General features: G+C 46.1%; 4 protein-coding genes across 4 annotated transcripts in view; 1 reads left to right on the top strand and 3 right to left on the bottom strand.

Annotated features, from left to right (window-relative positions):
• LOC112461011 (protein tramtrack, beta isoform-like) overlaps positions 1–7,437 on the bottom strand; it is a 40,870-nt gene extending 33,433 nt beyond the window's left edge. Inside the window, exon 1 of the mRNA XM_025026025.1 lies at positions 7,343–7,437. The gene's annotated coding sequence lies outside the window, so the exon portion shown is untranslated. The remainder of the gene's footprint in view (positions 1–7,342) is intronic.
• A 786-nt stretch (positions 7,438–8,223) lies between these two features.
• Positions 8,224–10,803, bottom strand: LOC112461015 (protein crooked neck). The gene is made up of 2 exons (XM_025026030.1): positions 10,712–10,803; positions 8,224–10,648 (listed from the first exon to the last, which is right to left on the bottom strand). Exon 2 carries the CDS (start codon positions 10,562–10,564, stop codon positions 8,546–8,548), a length of 2,019 nt encoding a protein of 672 aa, XP_024881798.1. The 5' UTR covers positions 10,565–10,648; positions 10,712–10,803; the 3' UTR covers positions 8,224–8,545.
• Positions 10,804–10,971: 168 nt separating this feature from the next.
• Positions 10,972–13,844, top strand: LOC112461014 (5-methylcytosine rRNA methyltransferase NSUN4). Its single transcript, XM_025026029.1, has 9 exons — positions 10,972–11,138; positions 11,395–11,577; positions 11,654–12,023; positions 12,113–12,295; positions 12,370–12,656; positions 12,719–12,843; positions 12,920–13,057; positions 13,137–13,284; positions 13,582–13,844. Exons 1-8 carry the CDS (start codon positions 11,055–11,057, stop codon positions 13,276–13,278), a joined length of 1,512 nt encoding a protein of 503 aa, XP_024881797.1. The 5' UTR covers positions 10,972–11,054; the 3' UTR covers positions 13,279–13,284; positions 13,582–13,844.
• Positions 13,408–17,330, bottom strand: LOC112461016 (putative inorganic phosphate cotransporter). The gene is made up of 9 exons (XM_025026032.1): positions 17,306–17,330; positions 15,753–16,000; positions 15,387–15,620; positions 15,222–15,309; positions 14,752–14,981; positions 14,545–14,685; positions 14,343–14,475; positions 13,910–14,151; positions 13,408–13,735 (listed from the first exon to the last, which is right to left on the bottom strand). The coding sequence occupies exons 1-9, from the start codon at positions 17,328–17,330 to the stop codon at positions 13,556–13,558; spliced, it is 1,521 nt and encodes a 506-aa protein (XP_024881800.1). The 3' UTR covers positions 13,408–13,555.
• Between the last annotated feature and the right edge of the window lie 651 nt (positions 17,331–17,981).

The raw sequence follows: 17,981 nt of genomic DNA on the forward strand, positions 1-17,981 counted from the left end.
AACATCGGCGTTGACCTACTAAAGAGCCGACTTTTTCTCGCACGCGCTCCTCTGAGCGCGCCCTGCCTTTTTGGTATTTCGAAAGGCCCAGGCCGTAACCGCGCGCGTTGACTTTTCGACCGAGCCGCTCACGGGCTGGAGTCTGATAAAAAAAAAAAGAAAGAAAAAAAGAAAGAATCTCCGCTCGCAGCGGCAACGCAATGTCGGTATCTGTATTTTCCAATTGTTGGTTCTGTGTCTTCCAATTGTTCGTATATTAATCCTTAGATTGGAATTTTATTAGTCATTCGGCTATCGTTGATATCACACTATCACGCTTTATCACTATCGCTCTGTCAATAATTAAAAGTGAGAAATCAGATAATCGAAGGATACCGTATGTAATCCCAACGTTATAACGCTGGGCGCGCTATTGCATGCCATTTAAAAATAACCGAATGATTGGAAAGTCAAATATGTGTCTCTGATACAGGCACCGGTCGCGTAGGTAATCCCTGAAAAAGAGCGTCGCCCATTTTGTCGGGCGAACAAACAACCAGCCGTGCGACAAGTGCTCGTGGCGCTGAAATGCCGAAGTAGGTCCCGCAGGTTTCTCTTCATGGACCACCCTACCGTCACGCTGTGGTGACTTTTGACGCGTGAATACGCCCTTTGTTCATGTTCCCCCTTCCCTTCCTCTCTCCCTCATTCTTCTCTCTTTTCCCCGCACCGTCTCGCCCTTTCATCCCTCTGCGGATTGTCGGGTCGCCAGGTAGACAGGTAACGCAGTCCATTCCATCTTGATTCAAAGAGAACGACCCGCCTGCATGGGGATTATCAGATCACGGAATTACTTCGGCTAATCGAATCTATCGTGGATGTTTACCACGTCGCAAAGCTGAGTCACGGTATTTGTAAAGTCACTAAAATTATAGTACAAAATTGTAAGAAATGTGACAAAGCATCAATGTGCTTGTTTAAAGAATGTCAATTACGTAAAAACGGGTATCGATAACTTGGGTGAATTTTTTGTCGGATTTTATCTCGTGGGAATCTTGAAAAAGTTCCATTATGGTAACCACATCGAGTTTGTCATGCCTGAGAGGTTTTTTCGCAAAACGGAATGTGCGCGACTATACGAGGTTCAAATCGCACCTGCGCGAATTTACCGAAGGAGCACGCGCTCATTATTCGCTATCCGGTTCGCTATTCGGTCCATCGCGAAGCGAGCTCGCCCAAAGCTTCCCTCCCAGTTTCGGACCAGTCAGACGCCTCCCGCTGGCTACGGCCCAGTGTTCGGGGTGGTTGCAACAGGTTGCTGCAGCTGTGCCTCCATGGCGTTTCCCTTGATCCACCGAATAATGTGCGGAACCCCGTAATTATGCGCGGATACTCTCTTCAAGTGGAGAAGGAAAAGAGAGAAGTCGAAGGTGAATCGAGTCCGACTCGAAAACGATTTCTAATTGGCACGTGCCGTATTTCACATAAGACGCATTCCGCTAGATATTTTTTTCTCGATAATGGCGATATCGATAAGCGTGTAATAATATTTGTATATAAAATTTTTACATGTATAATCTTTTAATAAATTTTTGGAAAAATAAATGTTTGTGAAAAGGCGACGAATATAAATGAGAATCCTTCGGAAAACAGAAGATAAAAAGCTTATATTGGAATTTTCGTCATGCGATAATACGGCGACACGAAAGCGTATACTTATCTTCCCATTATCACCCTAAACGCCTTTAAATAAAGGTGATAGTTCCTTGATGCGCATGTTATGTTTAAATAACGCGTTTAGATCATCGCCTCTTGCATGCCAGACATACCAAGTTTAACGGTCTCTGTAATCTGAGGAACTTGATTTGAGGGAGCTAAGCATCGAACATTTTAAATATCGAATTCCCATGGAGACTTGCAATCGTATTTTCAAATTTAACAACGCGTGTACATGCTACGATGCAACGAAAGAGATAATAGCTTGCGGGGGGAAAACTCTCAGTAGGAATACGGCGTATTTTTTCTTTCCTCCGCTGTTTTCCCTTTTCGAAGAGGTTCGAATACCGGAGATGATATCTCCGCAAGGTGCAACCCCGTGCTTGAAGTGCCCGTAAAACACCCGTGAGGACGAGACAGGCGGACGCGGTCTGACGTAATGCTGTGTGGGAGCGCCGTAAGGGTCAACGTCCTCCTTCCCGACGATCATTGTTCGCCGACAACCCCATCCGGATGGGGGCACAATCGCCCCCTCGAAAGTCAACTGACCTCTTTGCGGAGGAATCTTAATAAGACCTCGTCTACTGTACGATCCAAATCCGGATAATATAGAAGGAGGCAGAAGAGAGGACGTCAAATAGAGATAAACGAAGAATAATGATTAAAATGAAAGAAGGCTCCTTGATGCAATCACAATGGTAGGAGAGGGATAACGTTAATGGGAGCATGAACGCGATTGTTGTTAGGCGCGTAATTAGTTACCGACAACTGCTCTCTTGGACTCTTTTTTCTTTGGAGCGTTTCTCTTACCGCGAAGAATATTAAATTGACCAGCGATGAACTGCGTTAGGGTTAAAGATATATAACTCGGCTTATAAGAGGTTGATTACATAGAGCTAAAGAATTGAAAGAGTTAGAAAGTTTCGAGAAGCATATAGTACCGCGATCCAACTCAGGAACGGTTATCCCAATAAAAAGGATGAAGAAAACTGCGATCTTTCATTTATGTAGGGTGTGATACCCTGGGAAAGAGTACGCAGCATCGCGCGAGAGATCTTAGAATTTCGTCGAACCCCATTTCACGCGCCAAGGATCGAAGACGGACTGAGCTCTCTCGGGTGATACCGTTAAACTGACTTCCGTCTGCCCACCTACCTACCTACCTACCTACTTTCGTCCTCGTATATCGTTGAGAGGAGAGAGAGAGAGAGAGAGAGAGAGAGAGAGAGAGAGAGAGAGAAGGAGAGAGGAGCGAGATGCAGAGAATAATTCCGGGTATTCGAAAAACGAGGAAGAGGACGAGGGACGGTCGAGCGAGACGTGCTTTTACCCGAAAATGATCGGAAAGGGTGCCATTTTCACAATGATGAGGTATCATTTTCTCTCTTTATCTCGAATTATTTGAGGACTCATGAATTCCTCGATAAGATATCTTGAATTTTTGTTTTAACAAATAAAAACGATAATACACGAATGTTTCGATCTTTCATTGTATATTTTCCACCTGGGCACGTATTACGAAACTTTTCGAAATTGATTCCGATCTCGGAGTTATTCCGTTTTCCCAAGAAAACACAATAGAAATCTAGGAAATACCTAATAACAATTCCGATCGGAATTCATTCCAAAAAGTTCTATAATACGTGTCCTGGCTAGACACAGAAAACATGAAGATCAACAAACTTAGGATAAATCTAGCCGATGATATACCAGTGTTTTGTATAACGCGAGATGATGTCAATTTGGGGGATTTAATCTTTCTCGTCTGTATTCTTCGAGTTCAGCACGAAAAAGGAGAAAGAGAGAGAAAGAGAGAGAGAGAGCGAGAGTCGGACATGTGGAACGGGTCACACCCTCCGGGTCGCATTATTGCCGGTCTCTGTATGTACACGTACGCACGTGACTCGCGTCCAGGGTCGGCGCAAGTGGGTTGGCGCTCGCTCGCGCTCGGTCGGTCGTTACTGTCGTCCTCGTCGTCGTGAGTACCCCCTGGCTCGTTCAACGACCCCGACAACGCACGGCGGCAATGTATGTATGTACGCAACTCTCGGCTCGTCTCGGTATATATGGCATTGGTATGGCATGGTATGGCATGGCATGGTATGGCATGGCACGGCACGTGACGTGCCCAGAGGATTGGACCCTACCGGCAACGGTAAATAAGGGGCCCCAGGATCCCCGGTCCTCTCGCCAAGCCTTTCTCCGGCGAACCGCGCGTGACGAGATCCAAAGGAATCAATCAACCATTGTCGACGCCTTTGAAATCGGATCAGCGGCGCGGCGCGTGTGGAAATAAGTCTCTTCCCCGCCCCGCCGCGGCGCGGGCATGAAAAGCCCCGACTTTCGAGAACGGTGGATAAACCCCCTCCCGATCATTTTCTGTATACCGTTGTTTATTCGATTGAATACCGTTATTCGAGCGGAGCGACAATCATTAATAAAAAAAAGTACCGCGCAAAAAGTATCATTCCGTTTTCTGTCTAGGTGTACAATATCTCGCGTTCTCGTGGCTGCTTCTGGAGTTTTCAAGACTTGCGTAACTTTCGAATTACGTATATGCACGCACGTTGTCTCTCATCCGATTATCGCAATTCCGTTTCCTTCTGCCACGCATCGATCGCCACGGGAATTCGCTACCGCGGCGCGGCGCGGCGCGGCGCCTCGTCATACGGCGTTATTGTACATGTGAACGAGGTGGCATCGCATCGCACGTGGGACAGACGGAGATCAAAGGTCGCGGAGTGACAGGAAGCGGCATTGTGCGCCGGATGTCGTAACTTCCGAGTCCTTTGGCCCCGGACGTCCCGCTCCGCGTGCACATGCGCGTGATGCACTCTCTCGCCTGCCGACCTGAAATCTCGGCGAATCCACATAACACTTTCGATTATGAATTTGGATCGCGAAGCGACCGATAATAATTGGCGTCCGCCGTTCGCGGTAGACGAAACGCGACACGGCGATTCTCCGGCGATAAGGATGAGTATTTAGTCTCGTCGGTCCCTCGAGAGCGACTCCGCTTGACCTTAATTTTAAGTGTACGCGGAATGCTCTAAAAGCGTATCGGCGTATCGGCCGATCCCGTTCCCCGACTTTAAAATCGCGGCTAAAGAAATCGACTTGAAAAGAAGAAAGAAAGAAAAAGAGGAGCCTTGGATCATCCGAGCGAGAGAGATCCCTCGAGTCGAAGATCGGCTCGAGTCGGGACGGTTATTCACGAGTGATGCGCAAGTAGCGGAGCGCGCCCCAACGCGCCCTCCTCGAACGAGAGGGCGGCAGAGAAAGGAAGAGATAGGGGAACAGAGAGAAGGGGGGCACAGAACGGCCGAAGGATAGACAGATAGGGGCGAAGAGAGAGGGAAAGAGAGGAGGCGGTGATAAAGCGAGAGGGACCGACAAGAAATCATAGAATGAGGAAGAGAAAGATAGAGCGAGGGGGAAGGGAGGAAAGAGGGCACCGAGAGAGAAAGAGAGACGGAGGGGAGAGAGAAAGGAGGGAAGAGGCGCGACGAGAGAGACCGAGATGAAGAGACGAGGAATCAAAGAGCGGGACAGAGAGAAAGTCGCGCGACGAGAGGAGAGAGAGAGAGAGAGAGAGCGAGAGACCGAGAAGTCAGAAAGAGAGAGAGAGAGACATAGAGGGGGAAGAGGCAAGAAGGAGAAAGGGAGGGTACGGTCGTTGGTGAGCTCCTTACAGTGCATTGCCTTTACGAACCCCCCGAGTCCCGTCACACCCCGTGCCCTCCCCCCTCCACCCTTCCTCCTATCTCTCTCCCTCGACAAATCGCGCACGACGTGCCTCTCATGAAGAGATCCACGAAACCAGCCTCGCCGTCGAGGCGATTCGGGTCGTCGAGACTCATCGAGGGGACGGGGGGGGTGGGGGAGCGAGGAGAAGGGTTCAGGGAAGTCACACGCACACGTCTCTCGCGTGTCGACGACGGGGTGCCGGGCGTACCCCGTTTTGTCTTCGTGCCGACGGTGGCGAAATCTCGAGAAGGCGGAGAGGAGGACGACGCGTTCCTCATCTCTCGCTCCTCCAGCCTCCTCCCGTCGCGCGTCGTCGGCGAGTCTAGCGAAGAGAAGACTCTCACCGCTGGCTGCCGTTTCGAGGGTTACGGGGTTATCGGTTCGGTCAGGCGAAGAAATCGAGAAGAAAGTCGCGAGAGAGAGAGAGAGAGATCGCCCACGAGATTATAGCCCCATAATCTCGGTACAAATTCTCAATGTCATATATATTCGACAAAGTATGAATAACTTGACTTTCTTTTCTCGATTTGTGACCTCCGACATCTAATTCCAGATTGATTCTTACCCAGACAGCACGCTTGTCCAAAATCGTCACAAAGACGTCTTTAAGACGTCTTACGTCCCGATTTTTGACACGGTGCTGTCTGGGTAGATTCTCGGTACCGCGCGGATCCTCCAGCGGGGCACACGAAATCCCCTCGTTTTCGATCCGTGCGTAATAATCCCTCCCCCCCCCCCCCCCCCCCTCCCCGACATTCTCGCCCGTCGGCGAGTACAGAAACCGGGGCTCGATCTCTCGCGGCGCGACGCGTCTCGACAAAGCGCCCCGCGCGTCTAAAATAGGCGCGCTAACGCGCGCAGGGACTTTCGAAACAGCCACGTTTCACATGCCGCGCGCTCTCCGCGCTCGCCCGCCCGCCTCCTCAGTCCTCACCCGGGAGGGAGACTCGGGATCACTCGGATGTGGTGTGGCCTCGCTCTGCGCACCCTCCCCCCCCATGCCCCCATGCTCCCACCCCCCTAACCCTTACGTCCCGCGCGCTCGCTCGCTCGCTCGCCCGCGCGCGCGAACCATGCCGCGACAAATACGTCGCTTCCTCGTCGCCGCCGTCGACGTTTGATAACGCGCGCGGATGGCGTATTTACCTGTTCTGTTTCCTGGCTCGTCACGATAGGTCGAGCCGCGCGCGCGCGCGCGCGCGCGAGCGCGGTGGAAATCCATTTGAAACTCGAGGGGTCGGCGCGCGGAGGGACGGTTAGGGGGAAAGGGACGTTTAGGGGGGAAAAGGAAGGCGGGGGAGGGGAGGCGAAGTCTTGTAATAGAAACTCGAGAGTCATTCGTGCTATTTATAGCCTTTTCGAGGTAGTCCGATAAGGGAAGATCTTAGGCGCGTCTGTGAATAATGAATGGCGGTTGACGGGATTGTGTGATGGTGCCTCATCGCGGCGCGCAGGTGTGAACGACCTGATCTCTAACTAGGAAACGGAGCTCGCTTTTCGTGTACGGTAGCATCGACTTTCAAACTCCTTCGGGGGGAGGGGGGGGAGCAACCACCTTGTTCTGCTACCTTCCTCCCTTCCCCCCCCCCTCGGCGTCCTAAATTCGACATTTCGTGGAACGCGAGGATATATGTCGCGAATCCGATTTGTCGAGAATATACATATAGCTATCGGGGACATGGCGCGCAAGAGTATAGTCGAAGAGTATTCAAAGTACGCGGAACGTTGGAGCGGACAAGCGCCAGCCGCTCTCGCCATGCGCTACACGCGGCGGCGCCGGCGTCTCCGTCGCGACGCGAGCCGCGCGCGGAGAATCGAAAGGATGATAAACAAAAACAACGCGAGTATAGCACGGGTAGTACCGTAACTCATGGATTCGCGCTCGCTCGTTTCTCCTTACCTGCGTGCTCGCGCGATTCACGCCCTTCTCTTCCTCCGCTCCACTCCGCTCCGCTCCGGTCGTCCCTCCACTCACCACTGTAATCCTTTCTATCCCTCTTTATTCCACCCTCTCGCTCGTATACAGATGCACTGAGATACACAGATACACTAACGGTGAATCGCATCGCAAGTCGCACTGTCGCGCTATGAATTAAAACGCGCACCAGTAGCGTTATCTGTCGGCGGTAATCTACTTCGTTCGAGTCGCGGAAACACGACTTGCGGATAGCATGCGCCATCTAGCTGTAACTTGATATTACTTTGAGCCGTTAAAAAAATAATGTAAATTGTAAATTATTGTAACAATGTAAACAAATAACTGTAAATTAAAATAAATGAAAATAAATTAATTAAAGAAAAAAAATGAAAAATTGATTAATTAATTGATTTCTTTAAACCGTATATTTGCAAACAGTCCTACAGAAATCTAAAGTAGTTTTGAACTGGAGATTAGATGCATTTTACTTATTTATTTATTAACTATACAGTAACATGATGCTAATAAGACACATTATTATTATGCTGAGCTGTTAAACGACAAAAAGCAATATTACTTAATTCACGATTGCGATATGCATACACTATGCACAATGTTTATTTCTTTCATAGATATCAAATCAAGATCTTCAAAACCATTCTTAAATTTTCCGTAGCATCCTAAAAATTGTGCTCAAACTGAATAATAGTAAAATTTCTCGCATCTTTTACTATTGTATCCTTAAATTGATTAAATTTTAAACGGAATCGTGTAATGTATCATTTCATTTAGCTAAAGTTGCAAGCAAAACGAAAGTGTGATTGAACTTAATGTGAAGACTAGGAGTCTTCGAACAATATATATACATTTTACATTTATTATAAATTACATGAAATTTTATATATACACACACAAGCTATTTACATCCATAATAAAACGTGATGTACACAAACAGATGTTTCTCACGATAGCAAAATATATCACAGTTTTATATACACATAAAGATAAAAAATCCTATTTGTCACGCTCTCTCATTTATCCAGAGTAATATAAAATATAAAATATGCGCGACTTTTGCAGTTACGGGGGAGTCTTAGAGAATTCTCTTAATCTCAAGTCTTAATTTCTACAAGTCTTTTAATTGTTGCGCTTCGCTCTTTTTTGTAACAGCGGAATTTAACCGTCTCAAGACTGAGCTTGCTCGGTCTGCTTTTTCCACGCCTTCGCCGAGGCCAGGAACTTGAGGTTCGGCCTCTGCGACTCGTCCTCTGGAAATACGAAGTCGAAGACCTCCTCCCAGCCGTCGTCGCTGCCGTCCTCGCCTACGACGCGCCTCTTCTTCTTCACCCTGCGCGGCATCTTCTCCGTGATCTTCGCGAGAGTCTCGGGGGTGCCTTTCTCGCTCTCGAAGTCCTTCCAGGCTTCCAACAGTAACACCCGACTCTCGGTGTCGCCGTTGGATCTCAGGGCGTCGTTTCCGCGCTCGAAGATCCGCCTCGCCAAGATGACGTTGTCGGGGCTGTCCTCCAGCTGCGGATTCAGCAGTTCGAATTTAGCATACGCTATCCAGACCTTGACGTGCAACGTGCGCTCCAGCAACCGCTCGAACAGCTGCCGGGCGTTCTCCGTTTCGCCCTGGGCGATCTCGAAGTCGATGTACGACTTCCACAGCAGCTCCGGCATGTCCAGCCGCGGCCGCGCGACAGCGAACTCGTATATCGACCGGGCGCGATCTGTCTCGCCCAGTCGCGTCTCCAACTCGGCGAATCGCATCCACGTGGTGCAGTTCTCCGGCCCGAACTCGATGAACTTCTCGTACAGCTTGCGGCACCGGTCGAACTCCACCAGCTGTATCTCGAGGTCGATGTAGCCCCGATAAAGCTTGTCGGTCGGGCATATACCAAGTGCCAGGCCCAGCGTCTTTCTCGCCTTGCTCAAATCCTTCTGCCGTATCTCGAAGTACGCGTAAAGCAGCCAGATCTTCGAGAAGGTGAAACGCTTGTGCGGTATGAGCTCCAGGCACACCTTGTACACCTGCCGACACCGCTCGACGTCCTTGGCCTCCAGCTCTTCGAAGAGAGCGTACTTGATCCACAGGTAGATGTACCTCCGCCAGAATTGCTTCTCCTTGGTGGGCGGCACGTTGGCGATCGCTCGCTCGTACGTCTCGCGGATCACGTCGACGTTACCTTCCGATTCGACCAATCTCAGATAGTCGAACCACGCGTCGTAATTCGAGGGGTTCTCCTTGATCTCCTGCTCGTACTGGTGCTTTCGCTTGCTGACTATCACGTCCTCGATACCCGAGCGATCGCCGTACTTCTTCTCGTGGATCGTGTACGCCTTGTAAATCTCCTGGGTGTTGCTCTTCGGGATGTTCTCCAGGGCGTACTTGTAGATTATGCGGGCCCGGTCGTGCTCCCGTTGGCCCTCCTCGAATCTCGCGAACGCCAGGAACAGCTTCTCGTCCAGGCTCTCGTCGCCGTAGAAATTAACGGCGCGCTCGTAAACCGCGCGCGCGCCCTTGATGAACCCGTACGACTCCTCGAAGCGGGCGTACTTAATCCAGTGCTTCACGTCCGGATGGACCATGACGAAGCGCTCGTAGATCTGTCGCGCCCGGTCGATCTCCTTGTATCGCAGCTCGAACTTGATGTACGTCTGCCATGCCTGCTCGTCCGGTTCCCACTGCATCCACCGCTCGAACACCTGGCGTGCTCCGGCGATGTTCTCCAGGGTCTCCTCCATGTAGGTGTACTTGTACCAGAATTGATTGGCGCGCGGCAGCAGGGTGACCGCACGATCCCAGAGATTCCTGGCGTGGTTCACCTGCCGATTGCGCATCTCCATCTCCGTGTACTTGAGCCAGAGCGCGATGTTGCGGTGATCCACCTCGAGCGCCCGCTCGTAGATGGACCTCGCCCGCTGTATCTGCTTCTGGCTCTCCTCCCATTGCGCGTACTTCATCCAGTTCGTGATGATCATGCGGTTCTTGCGGATGATGTCCTCGAACGCCTTGCGCTTGCGGTGCTGGTAGTCCGCGAGCTCGTGCGGATCCGAGATCTTCTGCTTCGGCGGCGGCGGCAGGATCTCGAGGTCGCGCTCCTTCGCCTCGCGCAGCAGCTGCTCCGCGGTGATCTGTATCTCCGCGGGCGCCTTGTTCTTCACCTTCGCCACCTTCGGCATCTTCTGCGACTTCTCCATGGCCGGGCCGGGAGGTTAAGAGTGCCTTTCCTCGATATCGCGCGGACTCCTTGGCCTTCCTTAACCTTCTCCTTTCACACCGAGCTGTAATAATTTCGCTGTAACACGGAATACGCTATTTCGACACACTCGCTGCAAATTACTTACTCGAAATCACGCAAAGTTGCAAACAGCGAACATGCACGACGCCGACGAGACATTCACCTTCCCTCCGAGTTTCGCGACTCGCGAGCCAGGACTAAAAACTCTCTAGATCCGGTACTAGTCCGGTAGATCGTTCGTCGCTTATGTATCTGAGGCGCAGTCCGATTGGCCGCTGCAGGTCGAGAAAGATTTGCGATTGGTTATTAGGTTACGCCGCGCCGCCGCTCTCCCCCACTGCTGATATTTTTCCTTGCTCGGTAGAATCGTGCGTGGTTAGGAGAGGTTAGGATGGAACTTTACGGCGAGAGTTGATTTAAATAATCGGATATAAGTTTACTATGAAAAAATGGCACATTTGTTTAATAGATTGGCGAGCAGAGAACTGGCTAGGATGCAGGTCGCCAGATACGGTCATAAAGCGGATCACTGGGTAAGTGTCTCACACTGTGCTCCATAATTTTCATGCTCTATTGCATCTTTCTAATGAATAAATCTATTGTATAGATTGTTATAATTTTACTTATTTTTTACTGTAATTTCGTTTATTTTTTTATTTGTTTATATATATAGTTTTTTTAATATCATAACTAATTACTGTCCAATTGTAAATACAGAATAAACATTTGTAAGGCTCTTGAATGCAACATCCATCCGTTTAATTCTTTTTTTTTTTCCTCTTTGCCTAGGCTGTGGTTAGAAGGAAAAAGACGCATATGGGCAGGGCGCTGAAACACTTCGACGAGTTCTATGGTAATGTCTATGGAAAGTCGTGGGAAAATATAAAAACTGCGTTACTAGCGGAAGAGCACAAGTACATGGCTGTTGTGAACAGCTTCAGCGACATGGACAGAATAAAGTCAGAATTAGAGGTATATTCGTCTTCTTATATGGTAAAGTATTATTGAAGATATTACGATTTTTGCTGACATTTGGTCTTCCCTCCAGTCCCAAGGTGCCATGAATCTAAGAACAATTTATGAAACCTACAAGGAACACATCGACGAAAATCCAACCATGTATAAGAAGAGGAAAAAGGCAAAGCAAGGAAGAAGTCGAATGGAGTCTGTGATTTCTGACGCTGAGATATCAATGGTGCAGTCAAATTATCCCACAGATTATGCATCACCTACATCTCTAAGTACAGACGATGATGAAGAGAGAGGTATCACGCCGGAGGATCAACCGTTGCAGCCTGTAAAAATGAAACCTATTGAATCAGATTTGAATGAAGTTGCTTTGGACGAAAATCGAATCGTGCATCCCAACGCCAACTTGAGCGGATTATATGAATTTGTACCAGCCACGAAACTTAAGGGTAACCCCAATACTGCAAGAATCTGAAAATACAAATGTCGTCAGACGTAGAAATGTCATTGTAATATGCGTTTTTATATTATTTTTCAGGCATGGAAGATTGGATATTGGAGTCACAGCACTATGGCTATTACAAAGAGGGCTCGGAATTTTCGGTAAACATTGAGAAGGAGGTAGTGTTAACGTTTCCGGAGTATCTCAACATCTATACGTTTGAGGAAGACAACGACAGCAGATTTCCATCCCCAAAGAAAGGATCAACTGGCGTCTTAGGTTGGTTAACTTTAACTAGAATCTAATTTCGTTGCCTAATTTCGATTGACGAACATCACGATTGTGTTTTATAGATTATTATCTTCTGGATGGTGCCTCTGTGTTACCAGTGTTGGCCTTAGACCTGCAATCTAGTGACGTTGTACTAGACATGTGCGCGGCACCAGGAGGGAAGACTCTGAGCATTCTTCAGACGCTTATGCCGCATATGATGGTTGCTAATGACGTCCAAAAGTCCCGAGTGCAGAGGATCCGCAAAGTCATAGACGAATATACAGCCGGCATCGGCCAGTGGGAAAACAGATTGTTTGTGACAGAGCGAGATGCAAGATTTATCAACGACAAAGATATGTTCAACAAGGTAATACGCAGAAAATTTATGATTTTCTCGCAGAAATTCTTATACCAGTTATTTCTTCACAGATATTGGTGGATGTGCCATGCACCACGGATAGGCACGTTTTGCATTCGGAAGAGAACAATATCTTCAAGCCGCAGAGGGTGCGGGAGAGATTAAAGATACCGGAGTTGCAAGCGGCCATTTTAACGTGCGTACGAAATTCGATACTCTATTATAAATGTGTCTGGTTATTCTTCTCTATCAAATAATTGTCTGCGTTACAGTAATGCGTTGAAGATAATATCAGTTGGTGGAACGGTCGTGTATTCTACGTGTTCTCTCAGTCCCATTCAAAACGACGGTGTCGTCGGCATGGCGCTGAAAAAAGCCTGGGAGGAAACTAATTCTGTTATGATTGTAAAGTAAGCATTTTTCGTATATGTGACAATTCGTTATTATCTGACTGTCATTTTATATTAACGACACTATTCGCTGAGACAGAGATATGAGGGAAGCGCTGGATCCATTGAGATGCCTTTATAGATTCGGCAATTTTGGACTAAAATACGGCCATATCGCCATTCCTACGCTCAGTAATAATTGGGGTCCCATGTACTTTTGTAAAATAATACGAACGCGGTAATGATAGGTGAGTGTATGCAAATAATTTAAGATCTAGAGATTTTGTTGACTTTATTGTAGACTATTAAATTATTATGTAATGTGAATAAATAATATATATTTTACATATAATGAAATAAACCTTTCACTTTTTTTATAATCTTATGTAACTATATGGAAAACTGTAAAATATTAATGAACTTACCCTATCGTGGTAAAAATACGCAGAATATAACATACATACAAAATTATCATGAAACATGAATAATTAATCATAAATTAAGCCATGATATAATTTTCTATTTTGTATTATTACTTCTTAAAGGTAGCGTCTGGTCGTTCGCTTCCTCGTCAGGTGATCCTTCAATCTGATTCCATGGTTGTTCGTTGCCGCTCCCAAAGATAGTGTAAACCAATATCTCAATTACATATAGAATGATCGTTACGAGGAATATAATCCTCCACGCCTCTATGGTTTGCTGTAAATAATAAAACAAAATCAAGGTACGCCGATCGAATCAGCGTAATCGCCATAATCAGCGAAGTAGAGAAGAGTTCATTTAATAAAGGACTATATTTCTTTGGAAATAATTTGGTCCAAATGTTCTCTTTCCAATCTGCAACTTTAGAAATCCCTTTACTTTGTTACTTACGTTTCCGTGAGTCAATTGTCCCACGAATATCGGCACGACAAAGCCGGGTATGGTGGCGACGAAGTTTGTCATCGCTACCAAGCTACCGGCAAAGTTCGGTGCGATGTCTATGTGGTTTGCCAGGAAACCACAATACATTCCGCCGATACAAGTCACCGCGATCGTCATCAACACGACTGCTTTCATGCGGTCGCACCCGACGTACGACACCTGTATTAAGCATACCATGGGTACGAACGACGCTGTAACAGTTTTGAAATTCCATTTGAAAAGGTGCATTTAGAAACAATAAAAGTATATAAGATATTAGAGCTATATAAGATATTAAAAAATTTACGCTGTTATATTTTTTACATGTAGTGCAAATATCTAAATCAAAGTTAATCTTTTTTTGAAAGATCTCTGAAAATTAGATTTTTAGTGTTAAACATACCAAAGAGAGTGCCGATTTTTCTAGATATTGTTACTGTGATTAGACGTTTCTCCTGCAGGATGGCTAATAATTTGCTGAGAATCATGGTGAAGAGCCACATGCCCAAAAACGGGATGGATGACAAACCTGCATTCTGATGCACGAGCAAATTAACTTATAAATGTGTTAAATTGTATGTATTATAACGAATCTTAGAGCTTACCGAGCTCATATCAAACTTCAGAATCTGATTCATAAAGGTGGGCAGTTCGATGAGCAGCATGTACCAGCCGAAATTGCTGCAGAAATGGGCGATCAGGATCGCCATGAACGGTTTGGAACGAAATACTTGCAGCCATGGAACCTGCAATAAATGCGGATAAAAGAAAAAAAGAATTTTTTAATTTAACGCCTTTAATTCTTAATGTACCCGTTTGGGAATATTCTTTTTGTGTCCTCCCAAAGACGTGATGATATAGCTCTTTTCCTCTTGAGTGATGAATCTCGTCTGTTCTTCCGGGGAATCTGCTATCGTCAGCCACCAAAGAGTGCACCAAATTAGGCAAAGCGCGCCTTCAACGTAGAAGATGGACTCCCATCCTAAATTCGCAGCCAGCAATCCGGTCAGTAAGATGGAAATCACGGTGCCGAGTGCTGTCCCTAAAAATTTCTCAACTTAATCTTTTTCTGATAGTAAAACTTACCATTTATTCGAAAAGTTCCACGTATCTGATATATATATTATGATTTTTATTAGAACCTTATCGAGAAAGAAGCGCAGCTATCGTTACAATTTTCGCTTTGTAATTACAGACCTCGAAAGAATCACGATGAAAGATTCTGGGATATATTGTCAGAACTTCGCAAAAATGAACGTCTTCTGTAATTTCCTTTTCTTACCTGCATACACGATCGAGGCGATGACGCTTCTTTCATTCGGCGGCGCCCACTTTGCGATCATCACGTGCATAGCGGGGAACGATACACCCTGTAATTCAAGCGTTCAAAATTAGAATCGTATTGGAACGTGGTATCTGTTGATATAACAAAAGTCGCGCTACTAACACCACCGATTCCTTGAAGAAATCTCATAGCTATGAAGAGCCAGTAGTGAATGCGCGCGGCGACGGGCGTCAGGATGGACGCGGCGACATTCAACAGGACCGATACGTTCATCAGCCACTTAGCTGACCAGAGTTCCGCCAATCTTCCACCCGGTAACATGGATACCGTGTAGCCCCAGAAATAGGAAGACAGAATAAGACCCTGAATAAGTTCGTTCCATACAAACGGACCGTCCTGAAAAGATGCAGTAATATATTAGCATTTTTCTTTCTCTTTTCTTTTTATTAAAATTCTAAGGTCTTTTGCTGAAGCCACGTTATGAAAATTACACGCGCATAAATCTTTACATAACATATCATCACACACCTCGCCTTTGATCGTCGTGGTGTTTGAGGCATCATCAAACTGGCAAATGTTCGTGCTCGTTAGCGTGGTATTGTTAGTTTCTGAATCGTTCGACGAAGATAATTTGGTGTATGATTTAACAGCTGTATGGTTCACCATAGCGACGATAGCCACGCTGGCATTGACTTTAAAGCCATAAAGGATAGCGAGGCCAATTGAGCCCATAACGGCCATCAAATATCGAAACCGAAAGAGCGTTCGGTTTCCTCCTATAAAAATAAGAAATAAATAATTTTATAATAAGATGTTTTTTAAATACAAGATTGATGGAAGGCAATTATCTTCATCATATTTCTTTAATTTTAATATTAGATTATAATTTTATATTTTGCTGAAACTAAGCTTCAGATTTTCAATTTTTCTTTCATTTTTTCCGCAACGAAAATTAAATGATATTCGAATAATTGAACTTATTTCTTTATCATCTGGTTTATCGCGCAAGAAGTTCGCTTCGATCGCGACGACGAGCAATTATACTTCGTGAATCACGTTTCAGATTTTCAACTCTTACTTTCACGAGTACGTGACGAGTTGCACATGGCACTTGTCGCCTGCCTAAAGTAACCGGCCCGTAAATGCTCTCTCGTTCGAAACGCCACGACAGAATTATGGTACAACTGTTTGAACCAAAACACTAACATATTTTTATATGAACGAGAACTGTTTTCTACGGCGGGGAGAACGACAGCTTCGAAAATAAGTTTTCTAAATTGAAAACATTTTCATACGTATTCACGAACGGAATATTCTTTGATTTTATACCATGTATTTTTTGCGTTTGGCTTGACGCGAGATCGATTTCGTATGTTTGAAGGCGTACCCACGAGATTATTTTAAGAACGAGAATGTGTTTGCGCGCTGACATGCGGGACAATATCCCGCTTCGAATGCGATGTCATCCTGATGCAATTCCGTAGTTTTGATGTAACGATCGCGGTTCAATGTTTCCTCGCGCAATTAATAAATTTATTTTATTTGAATTTAATCGTATCCCGCGAATCTCTTTGCGCCTTCGAGATTACGAAAATTCGTAGAAATATGATAAAGCACTTGTCGGTACTTGCACAGCGTTGCGTCATCATATTTCGGCACACATATATATGTCGCGAATCGGTTAAATGTCAATCCAGAAAAAATTTATTTTTAATCGACAAAATTAGCTGAAAGCTCCTAGGTGCTTCCGAATATCGATCTGGGATAGAGGACGCGTCAAGGTCGAAAGGCGTCCTTAAAATCAGAGTTATCTTATATATTTTTTGAAGAAGTTAAATATGATGCAATTTATTATGCATACGATGTAAGTAGAGTTTAAGAAACATAATTTAGCAAATACGATTAGTAAAAACTAATAATATAAGATATATTTATATCTCTTCTAAATAATTTTTTCATTATTTTTCCTTTTAACGTTTCATAATTTTAAATTACATTTGTAGAATTAAATCAAAATTTTAGAATATTGTAGAATTAAAATCTTCATTTTACGAAGAGTCGACAGAAGAATCGTCGCTTACCGTTAGCGTTATTTTCCACGGCCATGGTATCGATGGAAATATCTTCAATGGTGCTCTTCAATATTCGGAGGATCCCGACGACAATAATGTACAACAAAGATAACTGATTACGCTTCTCTAATAATCAATTTTACACCGTCGTAAAGGTTTTATTTTCTCTCGAGCGGACCTATTCTGGGGACAACCCGATCGCTTCCGGCTCGTCGCGGGATCAGCGTGCCACTGACGTAAAGCGGCACGGGAAAGCCGTGAAATTCTTGGAGCGGCTCCGGAGGGATGCCGGAGCGTGCGCCTCTTCTATAAACGCCCGCCGCACGCACGCGTGTGCGTGCGTGCGTGAGAGGGAAGGGCCACACGCGAAAAGGAGAAGAGGCCGATGCCTCGTATTCTCGATCCCAGATCATTGACATTGCCAGCCGGCGCCGGAAAGAGCAAAGGGTAAAGCGCGGTGTCGTATCACCCGCGATCGTCTCCGCATCTGGCGAGCAAGGAAAAAAAATTAAAAACTGCTTTGTCAATCGACAAGTTGTACGACGGAAATAATTAAGCTATTAAGCAATATCACAGTAACGATTACGAAAAACGTATCATTAAGAAGTTTGAATATAACGATAACGATTACTCATGAAGGACGCGACTGTTCACGCTTGACCTTTCCGAAAGTTTTATGAATGAA

The sequence above is a fragment of the Temnothorax curvispinosus genome, unplaced genomic scaffold (genome assembly GCF_003070985.1).
Source record: "Temnothorax curvispinosus isolate PA1 unplaced genomic scaffold, ASM307098v1 QBEX01010986.1, whole genome shotgun sequence".
NCBI classification, from domain to species: Eukaryota; Metazoa; Arthropoda; class Insecta; order Hymenoptera; family Formicidae; genus Temnothorax; species Temnothorax curvispinosus.

Bases quoted from the DNA above. Each gene is read 5' to 3' on its own strand.
- LOC112461015 (XM_025026030.1), bottom strand. From the start codon at position 10,564: ATGGAGAAGTCGCAGAAGATGCCGAAGGTGGCGAAGGTGAAGAACAAG.
- LOC112461014 (XM_025026029.1), top strand. From the start codon at position 11,055: ATGGCACATTTGTTTAATAGATTGGCGAGCAGAGAACTGGCTAGGATG. The intron at 11,139-11,394 runs GTAAGTGTCTCA...CTCTTTGCCTAG, and splicing joins GTCATAAAGCGGATCACTGG to GCTGTGGTTAGAAGGAAAAA. The intron at 11,578-11,653 runs GTATATTCGTCT...TCTTCCCTCCAG, and splicing joins GAATAAAGTCAGAATTAGAG to TCCCAAGGTGCCATGAATCT.
- LOC112461016 (XM_025026032.1), bottom strand. From the start codon at position 17,330: ATGGCCGTGGAAAATAACGCTAACG. The intron at 16,001-17,305 runs GTAAGCGACGAT...TTATTTTTATAG, and splicing joins CGTGGAAAATAACGCTAACG to GAGGAAACCGAACGCTCTTT. The intron at 14,686-14,751 runs GTACATTAAGAA...CATTTATTGCAG, and splicing joins AAAAGAATATTCCCAAACGG to GTTCCATGGCTGCAAGTATT.